This window comes from Oryctolagus cuniculus, chromosome 5, assembly GCF_964237555.1.
Source record: "Oryctolagus cuniculus chromosome 5, mOryCun1.1, whole genome shotgun sequence".
NCBI classification, from domain to species: Eukaryota; Metazoa; Chordata; class Mammalia; order Lagomorpha; family Leporidae; genus Oryctolagus; species Oryctolagus cuniculus.
Window position 1 is genome coordinate 53,095,445 of NC_091436.1, and position 17,016 is coordinate 53,112,460.

The window sequence follows — 17,016 nt, forward strand, 5'->3', positions numbered from 1 at the left end:
AATATTTAGAGATGCTTGGTTAATAATTTAGAGGTAGACTCTAAATAATCGACTGCAAAAAAGATTAAGACATTGGAGAGGTTTGGATAGCATATTTTTATTTAGATAAAACGTCTTATTTTTGTTTGTTGACCTCCACCTTTTGATTAGGGCTGCTCAAAGTGTAAAGATGTGTTTAATGACTTTTGATCTTGTGTGGCACTTGGCAAAAATGGACACGAGCTAATATGGGTCCTGAATGCTGCTAGATTTTATTTATGCCCACAGTCTCCATGTTTACTGGCACTCTCTCCCCATCCAACCTGGGGGGTGGAATGTTGAGGTGTTCTCTTGCCCACCCCTAGGTATGGAGGCCTGCAGTAGAGTTTCAGCAAGGGGAGGAACAGAACATGGATGTGTGCATGCATGTGAGTCTATATGTGCATGTTTGTGCATAAATCTGTGTTTCTGTGTGCATCCTTGTATGTGTCTATGTAGGCACAGGTGTGTAAGCATGTGTGCAAGTGTGTCTGTATGTATGCTCATGTGTGTACTCCCTTTCAGCCTTTCTTTGAAGTATTGATCATGTGTAATGGTTAGTTCTGCTTTTTCTTAAGATCAACTTGCTTTTAAGTCTCTTAGTTACTTTTTATGAGGACAGTAATGCCAATCATAAAGTAGATTCCTTAGCCCCAGGAATAATGTTAGAGAAACTTCTGTAAACCAGATGTTTTAATAAGTATAAGTGCAAAAAACTCTTTAATATCCTTAGGTCTTTTGGAATTCTGATTTGGGAGATTTTAACTCTTGGTCATCAGCCTTATCCAGCTCATTCCAACCTTGATGTTTTAAACTATGTGCAAACAGGAGGGAGACTAGAGCCACCAAGAAATTGCCCCGATGATCTGTAAGTTAATTACATTGGCATAAGCACCAGAAAACAAAAACATGTGCACATGCAATCTTAGGCACCTTTGCTATTGTATGTTAAAACTGAAATACATGTGTTTCAACATCCATCACAAAATGTAACTTGATTCTGACATTTTAACTTACTAACACCATGGTTTTTAAAAATTTATATAAACACATGCTATTTCACTCAGAAGCAAAGTTTTGGAGAGTAGAATGTATTTATATTTCTGGTTATGTGAATTGTAATAAATCTAATTTCAGGATGTGTGTATACACACGTATTCATTTTCTTTTGGGAGATCTGATTTGGCTAATATCTTAATCTGTAAATTGAATGATTTTACTAAATAGTAACATATTGCATAAAAAGTTGAGTTGTCTGTTGATATAGTTGATATTGATTGATTGGATCTAATATTACTAAAAATAATATTCTAATATAATATATTAGAATAATATTACTACTAATAATATTCTGTTCATGAGCCCAAAACAAAATGACTAAGTATTAGTTACTCTATCAAAAGAATCCTGGCTGCTATGAATTCTAGTGGCACTCCCCAGAAGTGTGAATGCTTTTGGTCTAATAATAAAAGGAAAAGAAATGCCAAATTTTTATGTTGAGTACTAATCTGCCTCCTTGTGGACAACATCAGCAGGAATATCAAGTCTTGAAACTTCCCCAAGAGGTGTTTTGCCCAAGAAGTGTCTAAAAGAACAAATGATCAACAACTGTAAATTATATTACAAGCACGATTCATGCTAAGGTTTGTTTGGAATACAGAGGCATTTAAACAAGGGCCACAGAACGTTGAATGTATTTTGAATGAAAAATGACACACAAGGAACAGTTGGATAATCAGCCAACATGTAATAAAGTGCTAAACTGTGTGGTACAGACAAGTGCAAAAGGAATTAGCAGTATGCGGATGCACACCATGGTTGTACTGCCTTGACTATGCTGTGTTATTTACAGGATTATTCAGACTTGAGCCAAAAGATGATTAAGAGCTGGGCACCTTGGTTGGATGTTCTACTGTTGAAAGTTTTCCTATTATTTAAATCTTCCAGCTAGAACAAGATTTGAATTACTGCTTGTTTCTGATTTAGCTTTTATAGCCTCTAGGATATTTACAGGGAGATCAGATATACAAACACCTGACTAAGTTTGCTACTAGTGCCTAAAAAAAATGTATGATCCTTTTGAGGGGGAGATGGCCCCCCAAAATCTGTAATTTAGAGATGAGAAATTATACAAACCCTGAAAACATTTTATGTGAGGCTTGAAGAACAACATCCAGAATACATAATATGAAACACATTTTAATTGACCAGCAAACTAATCACCATTTTGAATCTCTTCCATATCTGTCAAATATTCAGAAATATCACCAAGAATTTCAGTTGGACACAGTTTCCCTTATGCTGTTAGATTTTTTTCTTGCATATTCTCCCTTCTCCAAGGGGTAATATGACTTATCATAATCATACCATAGGTTTTGGATAGGTACTGTAGTAAATGATCTCTGAATTATACATTTAACAGATGTGTTCAATGATTTTGTTTGGGAAGAATGGAGGTGAATAATAAATTGCTGTACTGTGTAGCATGAAAGTATAGGTATATTGAGTTCTTCTCTACCCAACGGTACCCAAAAATAAAGCAGGATGAAGATGGAGTCAGAAAAATATTCCTGATTGTGAATGGGAAAATAATATTTGATATGCTTTTGCCTTGAATTTGTGTTCATCAGTTGAATAGATTATTGCCCCAATTTTAAAGAAAATCTAACTTCCCTGAAACCAGAATTTTCCATTGGTGGTTTTGAAGTTCACTTGGACACCATTAATAAAAAGTGAACAATGCCCCAAGCTTTCCAAATGCTGCGTGACACTGCAGAGCCCAGGAAGGGTGAAGATCCATTGCCAATCAGGAAACAAGCTGCACTAGAAATGGAGCTTTCAGCAATGCCATTCAATCTGGCTATGGCCTTAAGTTGTCATGATAAAGATTAACTACTCTCCTTAGAGCACTGTGGAAGCTGATTTTTATTTGAAGCATTTCTCTGAGATCACAGGCCCAGCTTAGAGGGTTGAAAGTCCGCACTGAGCCAACCTGCACCTTCTATTCAGTGCTTAAATACTCAGCACCTGGATGTACCCTGGGTCAGGTGAGCCCATAGAGCTATGCTGTCCTCAGCTATTAATGGAATGCAGGATTCAGAGCATGCCTGTCTCTACTTAACCAAGAATGAGGTATGGAAAGCCAGCCATCAGTATTCCCTTCAGCTTTTAGTTTGCTTAACAACCACCTCATTCTTGAGTAGAAACAGGACCCAAGGACAAGCTACTTCAAGTGAGCACCATTTGGGGTTCCACCAGACACTTATCAGAGTGGGAACTGAAATTACTGGAGAGTCCTTCAAATGTAGGTGGCATCAATGGGAAAACATGGGGGTTCACCATATTATTTTTACTTCTTGGAAAAACACTTAAATATGAATTGGGTCTTTCCAAGATTGAGTACAGTGAGTCAGGGAATCCTTGAAATCTGTATTTTATGTGCATTTTAAATACCCATAGAAACTTGTCCCCCTAATACACAAAGATGCCATGAGGTTTTCCTCTGTAGAACTTCAATTGGTTTATGAATCCCAGAAATTTAATACTTATAGAAGATGGCTAATGAGTCCCATGCTATTTTGAAAAAGAAAACAATTGAGATGAAGAGTTATTAAGGGTTTGCGTGGTGAGTGGAGGAATTAGAACCTGAATACTTAGCCAAGTGAGATATTTCAGAAAATGTGTATTTTCCTAAAACTAGAACAACTAGTCCAGGTGAATTTTAAGAAACTTAAAGGAATTGCAATTTTATTTATAGTGACATTATTTATTTATTTATTAGAATTTAATGTAAAAATTTGGGGGTACTTCAAATTGTTCATGGAAAACACAATTGGAAGAAGTTTATTTTGGTGCAAAAAGTTTGAAATACATGTGTAGCTTTTTGAGGACCCTCTCGTATAAAAATGCATATTGAACTGTGGAAAGTCCATATTTGTAAGGGAAGACCCCCCTATGCCAAAGCATAGTTGTTAATTTATATGAAATATGTAAGAAAGCATTTCTGGCCGGCACCGTGGCTCACTCTGCCTTCGGCGCCAGCATCCCATGTGGGCGCCGGATTCTGTCCTGGCTGCTCCTCTTCTAGTCCAGCTCTCTGCTGTGGCCTGGGAGGGCAGTGGAGGATGGCCTAAGTGCTTTGGCCCCTGCACCCACATGGGAGACCAGGAAGAAGCGCCTGGCTCCTGGCTTCAGATTGGCACAGTACTGGCTGTGGTGGCCATTTGCGGAGTGAAACAACTCTATCTGTTAAAAAAATAAAAAAGAAAAAAAAAGAAAGCATTTCTGAGAATTAGTAAATTCCTAAAAGCCTCTTCACTTTATTCCATCCTCAGTTTATCACTATCTGAGAGCACAAACTGTACTTTTAGTTGACTATTGCTTTATATAGCTCTTCTGTTCTTAGTCCTCCTTTGTTTCCGGATGGTGAGACAGAAAGATTTTTTATACTATAAAGTCATATGTGTTTGCCATTAGAAAATCAAACAAAAAATTATGATTAGATTCAATATAAATTAGGGCCTCCATAAAGAAAATATTAGGACTATCTGCTGAAATTAACTGCATAGATTAAACAAGTGACTGAATTTCTAGAGGGCAGGGTGAGTGAGGGAGGTGCAGGTAGGTAAGTTGCTCTCTTCAGCATGGCTTCTTTCTCTCCTCCCACTTCCTTGCCTTCCTCTTCTTCCTTTTCCCTTCTTTCTTCTTCTGCTTGCTTTCTTTCCTCCCTTCTAAATAATCTCTACTAAATATATTGAATCCTTTGTAGAATGAGGAAGGTTATAAATGAATAAACTAAATATAGTAATTGAAATGTTTTGAGAGATTCTATCTCTGCCATGGACATATCTTATTTTTATAAGATTTATTTATTTATTTTATTTGAAATGCAGAGTTATAGAGAGGAAGAAGCAGAGAGAGAGAGAGAGAGAGAGAGAGAGAGAAGTCTTCCATCCACTGGTTCTCTCCCCAAATGGCCACAATAGCTGGAGCTGAACAAATCCGAAGCCAGGAGCCAGGCACTTCGTCCAGATCTCCCATGTGGGTGCAGGGGCCCAAGTGTTTGGGCCACCTTCCACTGCTTTCCCAGGCTATAGTAGAGAACTGTATTGAAAGTGGAGCCGGTGCCATGGCTCACTAGGCTAATCCTCCGCCTGTGGTGTCGGCACCCCGGGTTCTAGTCCCGGTTGGGGTGCCGGATTGTGTCCCGTTTGCTCCTCTTCCAGTCCAGCTCTCTGCTGTGGCCCGGGAAGGCAGTGGAGGATGGCCCAAGTGCTTGGGCCCTGCACCTGCATGGGAGACCAGGAGGAAGCACCGTAGCGGCCACTTGGGGGATGAACCAATGGAAGGAAGACCTTTCTCTCTGTGTCTCTCTCTCACTAACTCTGCCTGTCAACAAACAAACAAACAAAAAGAAAGTGGAGCAGCTGGGACTCAAACTGGCACCCATATGGGATGCCAGCGCCGCAGGTAGAGGCTTAGCCCACTACACCACAGCGTCGGCCCTGGAAATATCTTCAAATTACAATGATTCCTGTGGAGAATTTCAATACTTTACTTTCTCCTGTCAACTCTTAGGGCAACTGTTAAAATCTGCCATCAAACTGTTGGTTTAAATTTCATGATGTGATATCAGTTATAATATGTTATTTCAAAGTCTAACTATCCTTCATTTGATCTTTACAGTTTCTCTATTTTGAACAGCATAGGTTATAAAGAAATATATAAATAACCAGGTTGTCTTTCAGTTATTCCTCAGCTATGATTCTAATTTAAAAAAAGCACTTTATATCCAGAATGTAAATCCCTTGTTACATATATTGAGGAGTCATCAGATATATTACATAGGAAACAGTTCAATATTAGGGTCTCCAATAATACCGATTTTGTGTGCTAACTTTGATCTGAGGTGCTTATCAAGAAATGAAAAAAATGGAGGCAGAATTTATATGCCACATTATTATAAAGGATTGGAGATTACACTGTATTCCTAAAATAGAAACTTTATAAAATACAATACTCTGGGATGATTTCTAGGTCACTGTCACCTAGTGACTGAGTATAATCTTGCTCTAGATCCATTGCAACTGTCTTCATCCAGATCACCATTCTCTTTAATAGCTCTCACCTATCTCTTTAATAGCTTCCAACTTGCCTGTTTACAATCCATTGTCCATATATTAGCTACAGCAGTTCTTTAAAAATGTAAAGACTGCCTGCCCTAAACCTTTTAACAGCTTTCTATTGCAGTGTCTTAAAATCCAACTCCTTGCTTGGTCTGTGAGACCTATGAGATCTTGCTTTCTGATCTCATCTCATATGCTTCTTTCAATGACCACACTTCAGTAGCACTGGCATTCATTCAGATTTAAAATGTGCCAAGGTCTTTCCAAATTTAGGACTTTACACATGCTCTTCCCTCTTATAGTGTTTTCCCTGACTCCTCTCCACGCCCTATTCCCATGACTAGCATCTTATTTTCCTGCAAAGTTCATTGGTTTAAATGTCACCTCTGCAGAGGGGCCTTCCATGAGCAACTTACCAAAAATATTCCATCTCTATTAGAACACGTGCTTGTTTTCTTTATTACTGTTTGAAGAACTTGTCATAATTTGTAGTTGTATGTTTAACTGTTGATATAGTAACACTGATATTTGAAAATGTCTCTAGTTCTTGTTTGTCAATTCTCTCTTCTTGCCAATTTATCTTATATGGAGCACTTAAAAAATTTCATGGAAAAATGGAATTAAGAGATGCTTATTTTGGTGCAAAAATCTGGAAGTATGTGCATAATTTTTCATAATACACACTTTTATAAATATTTTGAAGACCCCTTGTGTGCATGGATTTCAATTTGTTCATCCAAAACTTAGTTTTTTAAAATTTCCATTTCCATGAACTTTTTGATGTACCCATGTAGCTTTAGAAAGTCATAAAACATGGCAGATGCTGGCCATTTTTAATAAGTAGATAAGAAAAATGGACTTGGAAGAGAGAGGGATATCTAGAGTTCCTTACCAATGTATTAAATATCAGGTTTGAGTGTCTATAATATCTAACTTTATATAAGGGTAGTCTACTAAAAAAAGGAAATAAATAAAAATTTTACTCTTTCTATCTGCTGGAGAATTATAGGAAAAGGTGAGTTGGTAGATAGAGGTAAGGGAAAGATATTTGGTATCTTGGTCCTGAGACCTTCTCTGCAGATTTCAGTTAGCTTAGGTGGAAAATACCAAGACCATAGAGTAACTGCCTCACAACTTCCAAGTCTGGAAATAAAGCAAGAAGATCATTAAGCAGGGGATTCCCATTTGACATGGAGAGATGCAGCATAATTAAGAAATTATAATGGCATGCCCAGATACAGAAGGTCTAGTTTACATTTCTAAACTCATTTTGTTTCCCATATAGTGTGCACATATAACTGAAAGCTAGAGTCTGCCAAGGAGCGTTCAATGGAGATGCAATAGAAACCAACATACATTCCCTGGGCAGCAGGTACAGGACATGATAGAGTCTCAGAGAAGCCTCCAACTTTGGAGAGACAAGGCAGGACCAGTTCAATGTGAAAGAGCCAAAAGAAGAGGTAAAGAATTCACAGACCCGGGCTGGCATTGTGGTGTAGCTGGTTAAGCCACCACCTGCTGTGCCAGCATCCCATGGGTACTAATTTGAGTCCTTGCTGCTACACTTCTGATCCAGCTTCCTGCTAATGTGCTTAGAGAAGCAGTGGTTGATGACCCAAGTCCTTGAGCCCCTGCACCTACATGGGAGACCAGAAGAAGCTCCTGGCTCCTGGCTTTGGTCTGGTCCAGCTCTGGCAATTGCAGCCATTTGGGGAGTGAATCAGTGGATGAAAGATCTCCCTATTTCTTTCTTACCACCCCCACTCTCTGTAACTTTGTCTTTCAAATAAATAAAATAAATATTAAAAAAAGAAATCATAGACTACTGATTACAGCTGATGCCTACAGGGTGGACCATACTAGTTACTTCTTACTGAATTCCAGATCAGCCGCTGACACCAGCAATAATCTAAGGGGCCCAGTGAGGTTCAGAGGATCCTTGGCAATGCTATCATAAGTCCCATAATCTTCTTACTTGACAACTATCATGAGAACATCTTGAAGAGGAGGGCAGAGTGAGTGGACATGGCTGGAAAATAATAGTCACTGAGTTATTATCTAGAAAAGACTGAACATTATCTAAAAAGATTGATTAAGTTAGTGGATAGGACTGGGGAATATATTGTATTGTATGCAATGAAATTAATTTTCTTTTGCTATGTCAAGTCTCTGAAAAAGACCTACTTAGTAACAATGTAAAAGAACTACAATTTTTTCCTGCTCATAGGAGGTATGCATGGTGTGTTAAATTTTGTAACTCTCTTACATTAACTATGCAAATCACCTATAATGACAAGAGCCATACTCCACATCTCTAGTTGCCCATACAAAACGTGTACAACAAATTTTGCAGATTGAATGAATGAATACCAGTAGAAGCTGCTGCACAGATCTTTCTTAGACAACCATTAAAGGAAAGATAAAGTTTGGTCAAGCATCTATTAATGCTTGGGAACTAAATCTCTAAATTAACCTGATAGTATAATGAGGAGTAAAAGTACTAGGAATGAATCTAGTTTCTATTTTGGTTTGCCACTAAATATCTTAGATTTTGTTTAAGAAATCAAGTATGTAAATCTTAGCTTCTTCAATAATTTTTATAGCTCTCAGTTCTCTTATGTGTTGATAGACATTTTCAACTATTTATCAATCCATCTATCTAAAAGGATTAATAACTGTTGAAATCACATTAGCTCTTCCAAAGAAAGGGCTTACTTAATAAAGACAGTGATATTGTAAGCCACCCCTTTAGTAAAAAATCAAAGCTTTTGTTTTTATTCACATATTATTTATGGGAAAGGACAACTCAAACTTTTTCACTTCTACAATGACCCTACATGTGTAATTAGTAGTGATATCTGATCATAATTTAGTTTCTTGTCTTTATTCACATATCCAGGTGGAATTTAATGACCCAATGCTGGGCTCAAGAATCTGACCAGAGGTCTAGTTTCCATAAAATTCAAGACCAGCTTCAGTTATTCAAAAAATTTTCCTTAAATTGTATTTCTCAGTGCAGAGATGAAGGAAATATTGGTGGAGTCATAAATGAAGGCTTTGAAGGTAAGCTTGATTTGTCATCTGTTTTTTTTTTCCCTCCAGTGCGAATGGAGCAAATTTCAAGTGAAATGTACACAGGAGGGATTTTAGGGTGGGTAAAATGAACAATATGCTGACCCCACCATCATCGTAATTATTTATTATATTCCTCTTTGAAAATTTTGTATTGTGCACTAAATTTTTTTTAAAAAGGAGAGTGCTATGTTCCCTGGATGTATAATCTAAGCTGATAAGGAGGAGAATTAACATAATTGACTGTATTTTTTGTGAAGCAATTCTCCTCTTCTTTTCCTTTTGCACCAATTTGGACCTCAAGTGCAGCACTGACTTAATTACAGACTCCCCATTTATGGTACATTTTCATCATTTGGCTATGCAGAGCTTCTCTCTTGTTTTATTTGTTAGTTTAATTCTTTTATCCCCATATTGCTCTTCTGTTCTACTTCCCTCTCTTCTCCTGCCAGGCAACCATTCTATTGTTTTTAATGCGTATCTTTCTATTTGCATGGTTTTATGAAAAGTGTGTGTTATTTTGTATGTGTAAATGCTTCTGTTCTTTTTTCATTAAGCACTGTTTTTAATGATCTGTCCATGTTGCTATGTATTTTTCTATCTGGTGTAATATTAGATTCATTATTGTAGTGAGTCACGCCTTCCTATGATCTAGTCTGATTCTATAACTTCAGTATTTTAGTAAATAAGACAGTAATCTTCTGGAACCATTCTGCTGTGACAGGTAGGCTCAACTTCTTAGGTCAACATAGAGCAAAAACAGAATAATCATGTAACTCATTTAATTCAATTAAATCACAGCATCACTTCATTCATTTCCATAGTCAGATTTACCATACATTTGCCTAACTGGCTGCAGAAAATGAATTTTAAAATGTTCCTCTTCAGCTGCTGTAGAAGTCTGTCTCATTTTTTTTTTTTAAAGTTCACGAGGTCCCTTGCTTATTATTTAAATGTAGACATTCTTGTTTAGAGATGAGTCTAGCAAGTGGACTGTAACAGAATTCTCAGGAATTAGACCTCTTTGTCTTTGCGGTATTTGACTCTATGATAGTAGATGAGTGTGTGAAGTCATCTATTCTCACTGTGCAGTATGATGGTGGATGGTGAGACATTTACCATGAGTGAGGCATTGACTAACAGCATGAAAAATAAGGAGTTCAAGGAAAAATATCCTCTTCTCTTGATTACTGTGCTTCTGACTACTAACTTGGGTAATTCTGGACCTATGATATGAACATAAGACTCTGATCATGTAACTTCTTTCACATAAACATACTGAAAAGGGCTGTGCTTACCTTGGCCTTGCATCGTGACTCTCATCAGAATAAACTTTGCTAATAGTCTCATATTGGCTCTTCCCACCTTCTCATCATGGAACTGAGCTGATTCTGAGTGCTAGTGGCAGAGTACTTCAAAGTTAAAACTGCTATAGCAACCCCTTCTTTTATTAATTAATTTATGTGTATTTATGGCCACTTACAAAAATATTTATGTGTTTGTGTATGTACTGGCTGGATTCAGAGATAAAATTTAGGTAATCTAAAGGAATTGAAGATTTAGTTAATTAAGGTAATTTAGAGAAAGTGATTATTCTCTATTATTTTTGTTCTTTCCAAATAAGCTTAAAGATTTCATGAGAAGATGATTTTTTATTACATCTCCTGCCATCTTCAGGGGAATTAGCATTCTACATTGCTGTACGATGGAATCTCTATTCTGTAGAAGCCCAGGAGAAGGAGACTGAGTCTGTGCTATGTGGTAGAAGGAGAGTCAAGAAAAGCCATTGGGAGTAAATTAAACTTCTAACTGAGCACTACAGAGAGTGAGAAAAATTGTGTTTCAGAATAGAAGGAGTAGGATATAGAAAGCCAAGGAATAATAGAGAATGGGGTGTTTACAGAACAGCATGCAGTTTATTACATTTAGGGGCAGAAATGGCAAGTGATGACATTGGGGGATATTGGTCACACTAAGGTAAGAAATCAAAATTAATGAAATCCAAATTAATGAAGGTTGTCAGGCATAAAGAAAAGGAAAGGGAGTCCATCATTACTACAGAGGTAGATCTATAGGATTTGCAGATTAATTAGATGAAATAAAGAGAGGAGACAATAGTGAATTTGGGCTTTGAGAAATTGGGTGAAAAGCAGTGCCAACACAGGAGAAACAGCTTTGCACTTGTTGTTTGTGACAGCCGACCAGGGGAGGCCCAAGCAGAGAAGCCCAGGACACAGTGGAGACATGGGTTTGTACTCAGTTGAAAAGTCTGTCTTAGAAATAAGGGTGGTTGAAGTCAAGGGTGTAAATGAAGTTGTTCAGGTAGACAGTATGGAATAATAAGACAGAAAACAGTGCATAAGACCCAGAGAATAGCCAGGAGATGATGGACTTACAAAGGAAATTGAATGCATGTAGAACAGAAACTGGGAAGGGAAAACCAAAACCATTTGAGTATTGTCATGGCAGCCCAAAGAGAGAGGCTCAGGAAGGAGGGAGTGATTGCTGCAGAGAGGCACAGCCTTCTGAGGTATGCAGGGATCTTACAGTTGACTTGTGCTGTATTTAAAGGTGAAGTCTTTGCGCATGGCATTCTTTCTTTTAAATTTATTCAAAACATGTTATCAAAACCATAGAGGCTTCTCTAATGGGTATCACTGGTCCTGGAAATCTAGCTTTACCTTAACTTCCACCAGAAGTCTCCCTGGACCCTTGAGAAAATCTTTTCACCATGTTGCATCACCTAGTTCCTCTATGCTGAGATAGGTAACTGACAATGATCACCCTGAAAATACAGAACAAAATCCTTTTTGTGAAAGGCTTTTAATTATAATCCTTGTGAATTTTATTTTAGAATTTTTAAATATGCCACTTGTGTCGCTATCCCTCATGAGAGTCCTATGAAGTATTGTTATTGTCATCATTTCACAGATATGAAAACCAAGGTTTAACTGCTCAGAATGATCATATTGTTTAAAAGGGCTAGAGTTTGGATCTCAATTCCAGAGTCTTTGTTCTCAGTGTTCACAACCATGGCTGTGGTAAGGAAGATGCCTATATAGCTAGGATCTGCTGGAAAAAAATACACCAGTTTTCCTATTTGTAGCACATTTATTAAGGTGCCAAATTTTTGGCAGAAGGAATTAAAATTCTAAATAATATTTATAAAAATAGAGATGTAGACATAAATATTCAAAATAGGAATTTAACAGGGTATATGCTCAAATGTTGATATTTTGACCAAAGCAAGCAATTTTAGACCATGACAGAAATATGATTTTGATGGAAGGGAAATAATCATTCTATTATTTACTATGAATGTAAATCTCAATGATTAGGAGTGGAAAGACATATTAAAACCACTAAAAATTTTAACAACTGAAATTGTAACTGAACAAGAGAGACAGGTGCAAAGAAGAAATAGAACAAAAGGCAGAGTTTGCATGTTTGCAAAGGCTAGAAGCAATGAGGCAGTTACTTCAAAGGAAACCTAAACAATTACTTTATAAATAAAAGAGAATCTGTTTAATAATAATTTTCTGATTTGCAAACTGGTAGGTACATTTAGCAAAGCAATAAAATGTCTGTTTTTGTTGTTGGATGTTTACAATAAAAAGTAAAGAAAGCCATTGGAAGGGTTCCTTTTTTAAAAAAAAATAAGGGCCTTAAGATTACAGGGAGCAATAATGTTATGCCTATCCTATGGTCCTACTGACCTAATGGGGTGGAGAGGGGAGAGAGAGATTAGTAACGTATCTGGGCATCTAGTAAAAATATCCCAGTGACTTCATCCAAACATTTGTGTAAACATCACCTCATCAGTCCCAGAGTGTTCCACAGGAAACAAATCTAAATGCTTCTCTGCTGTTCTAAACATAGCGAGTCAGCCAGCATATGTCTCGTCTGTAAATACCTTGTCTTACTTGGAAGTCTTTATTTTAATATTTCCCTCTTAAAGAAGTTGCTAAATGCATGCTGTCTTTGGTCAGAGTATCTGCTTCAAGGTCTACCTGCAGGTTCTAACAATTTTTAAACAAAAATAAACAAGGAAAACAAAACAACCTACTCCTAATACCAAAGTCTTTCCTAAGCTCTTGGTGCAACAAGAAGATGTATTAATTGCTGAAAGCTTGCCAGGGTCAAGTTACTAAATATTGCTGTAAGTACTGTGAACCAATGAAATAGTTAGCTAATGATTTTCTTTGACACATAGCAACAGAATTTACAAGAAGAGTTTATTTGCCTCCTAAGAAAAGATTCTCCAACAACTGAACAAACAAGTAAGCAAACATACAAAAAAAAATCCCACCAGAACTAAAATCTTTTGGCAAAAATTTTTCCCATATGATATTTAATGGATTAAAGATATGCAATGAAGCAGCTGATAACATGAGTGGGCAGACTAATATTGTAGATTTAAGTTTCTGTTGAAATTAAAAACTTTATTTGTTTAAGGCCTTTAAAAAAATTCCAGTACTCAATTATCTGAGCCACCAAACTGCTTATAATTAAATATCTCTTTTCTTGCTAATATTTTTGACATTTTTATTGTTATTATTATATATGACAATGAATTCTTATTTGCATCTCAATGTGTATATTGGCCTTAATTAATTAATTTATTTATTTATTTTGACAGGCATAGTGGACAGTGAGAGAGAGAGACAGAGAGAAAGGTCTTCCTTTGCCGTTGGTTCGCCCTCCAATGGCCGCTGCGGCCGGCGCACTGCGCTGATCTGATGGCAGGAGCCAGGTGCTTCTCCTGGTCTCCCATGAGGGTGCAGGGCACAAGGACTTGAGCCATCCTCCACTGCACTCCCGGGCCACAGCAGAGAGCTGGCCTGGAAGAGGGGAAACTGGGACAGAATCCGGCGCCCTGACCGGGATTAGAACCCGGTGTACCAGCACCGCAAGGTGGAGGATTAGCCTAGTGAGCCGCAGCGCCGGCCCTGTGGGGGAGATATTTTATAACATAATCTATTTGATTTGAAATATGCTACAAGGGTACTTCAAAAAGTTCATGGATAAAGGTATTAAAATATAAATTCATTTTGGTGTGAAAGAATTTTGAAATTCATGCATAGTTTTTCATAATTTTCAGGTTCACAAACTTTTTGAAGACTCCTATGCATGGAAATATTGCATCCAAATAAATATCTTTTATTTCCTTTTCCCATAAAGTTTTTGAAGAACCCACATTTAAAGATGTTCAGACAATGAAGAGAAAATGAGATGATGCCAAAAATCCCGTGAAGCTGTAGCCTGACCATGGTGTCCTCCATCAGAGTGGCGAGTTCTGCCATGGAAATGTGCACCTGATGATACAGAGCAGGGATGTGCCTCCTGTGCTCTCTTAGTAAAGTAAACTTTGTAATTCAGATGTGGAGTTTGATAAAGATGAAGATCCAATAATTTCTGTGGAGAAAATTGATCCAATGGTGCTTTCCTTAATTCTCTTAAGTTACTTCATTCTCCTCATAATCCAATTTAAGTTCATTCCCAATAAACCAAAGTTGGGTGCACATGAAAACTAAATGCAGAAGGTAGGAAGGCCAGCAGGCCTCACACCACCAAAGATTTATTTTATTTGTTTGAAAGGCAGAGCTACAGAGAGGCAGAGGTGGAGGCAGGGGCAGAAAGAGAGAGAGAGAGGTCTTCCATCTGCTGGTTCACTCCCCAAGTGACTGCAATGGCTAGAGCTGAGTCAATCTGAAGCCAGGAACCAGGAGCTTCTTCTGAGTCTCCAATGTGGGTCAGGGACCCAAGTACCTGGGCCGTCTTCCCCTGCTTTCTCAGGCACATTAGCAGAGAGCTGGATCAGAAGTAGAGCTGCTAGGACTCGAACCAGTGTCTATATGGGATGTCGGCACTGATGGCAGCAGCTTAACCTGTTACATTGTAATGCCAGCCATGATACCATCCTGTGTGAAAAGGTCAGCGTTTAGGTAAACAAAGACAAAATAATATGAGCATAATTGTAAGAAAGTCCAATTACGCCTTGTCTGCCATACCTGCCTTCTACCCATGGATAGCCAGAGTTTTGTGCTCCCAAGGATTCCTGTAGGGTACATGGCTCCTCCTCGTTCAGCACAGCACCTCTACCTTCCTCTTTAGGGAGGGTAAATATGGGGATGTGGGCTCGAGTCCAACATACTGGGTTCAAATTCCAGCTGGGTGACCTTGGGCAGATTAACTCCTTTGTGCCTCAGTTTCCTCATATGCTAAATAGAGACAATGCAAGTACCTACCTAACAGGAAAAGAATTAGTTACTGTATGTGTAAAGCATAGCACACAGCCTGCTACATAGTATGCACTCTACAAGTGTTAACATCAACAATAGTCATGACTATTATTACATTTAATGTCATTTTTCTTCACTCTTAACACTGCCAGCAAAAAAATCACAAGTCAATCTGTACACAGAATGGTGATTACTCAAGGCTGGGAGCAGTGTGGGTGGGGGTGGCAGTGGATAAAGGGAGTTTTTATTAAAAAACAAAAATAGGGTTGGGGCTGGCACTGTGGCACAGTGGGTTAATGACCCATATGGGCGCTGGTTCTAGTCCCGGCTGCTCCTCTTCCGATCCAGCTCTCTGCTATGGCCTGGGATAGCAGTGGAAGATGCCCCAAGTCCCTGGGCCCCTTCACCCATGTAGGAGACCCGGAAGAAGCTCCTGGCTCCTGGCTTCGGATCGGTGCAGTGCCAGCCGTTGCGGTCATCTGGGGGAGTAAACCTAGCAGATGGAAGACCTTTCTCTCTGTCTCTACCTCTCTCTGTAACTCTGTCTTTCAAATAAATAAAATAAAATAAATCTTAAAAAAAAAATAGGGAAAGCCGGATATGGCTCATTATTTGTGACAAATATTTTATACCAACATAAGATGTTAATAGTAGAGGAAGCTGAGTATGGGGTATATGGAAACTGTACTACTTCATAAATTTTCTTTTGTAAGCGTAAAACTATTCTAAAACTAAAAGTTTATTTTAGAAATACTGCTAGGCTTATACCCATTTCCTACCAGTCATTTGCCAGCATAAGCACGCTCGTTTAAGCTTATTTGTCAATTAGTGTTACTGGTTTCTTGATACTTATCCCAGAGATATAGCTGAACAAGACCAGTCATGTTGGCTGCCTGGCTGTTCCTCAATCTACACAAGAAATTTCCTGCCTTGGAATCCTTGTTTTTGTTATTCTCTCTCCCCTGAATGTTCTTTCTAAGATACCCATATAGGGGATCCCCTCACTTAATTGGTGTCTCTGCTCAAACTTCGCCTTATTAAAGAGAATTTTGCTGATATCCTATCTAAGATAGTGGCATCCTTCCACCTCCATTATTCTCTTCCCTCCTACTCTGCCGATTTTTCCCCTGTAGTGTTTATGAATACCACAGGTTTAGTTTCCTACTAGTTAACTGTGTGTCTGCCCTGGTTAGAATATAAATTCAAAAGAGCAACAACTTTGTTTCACTCATTGTTGTATCACCAACATGTAGAACACAGCCTGGCATGTAGTAAGCATTCAATAGAACATTATCTTAGAAATCAATGTCACTAGTCACAAGTCACTACATTTAAATGGATACATTCTGAAAGGTAGCTATTTCAGACACAGTAGCAGATTCAAAGGGCATTTTTGACAAAATGGGCCATCCTAGGGCCACTTAATTTTTATCACAAAGACCATGGCTTATTCCATTGGTTGACACAGAGTTAATTATCTTTGTGATGCCAGCACACCTTCTCCAGGATTGTGTCTGCTTGCCTACTGAACTCATACAGCCTCAAGACAGGCACTTGTC

The 17,016-nt window shown here is 38.1% G+C and overlaps 1 protein-coding gene across 3 annotated transcripts in view; it reads left to right on the top strand.

Annotated features, from left to right (window-relative positions):
- The window catches only part of ROS1 (ROS proto-oncogene 1, receptor tyrosine kinase), a 176,889-nt gene that overhangs the window by 143,537 nt on the left and 16,336 nt on the right, over positions 1-17,016 (top strand). For 2 of the 3 annotated variants that reach the window (XM_070073674.1, XM_051855385.2), the window contains 2 exons: positions 752-886; positions 9,043-9,206. In XM_070073674.1, the coding sequence (XP_069929775.1) occupies positions 752-886; positions 9,043-9,206 (299 nt within the window). The remainder of the gene's footprint in view (positions 1-751; positions 887-9,042; positions 9,207-17,016) is intronic. The other variant, XM_070073675.1, reaches the window with a different exon arrangement.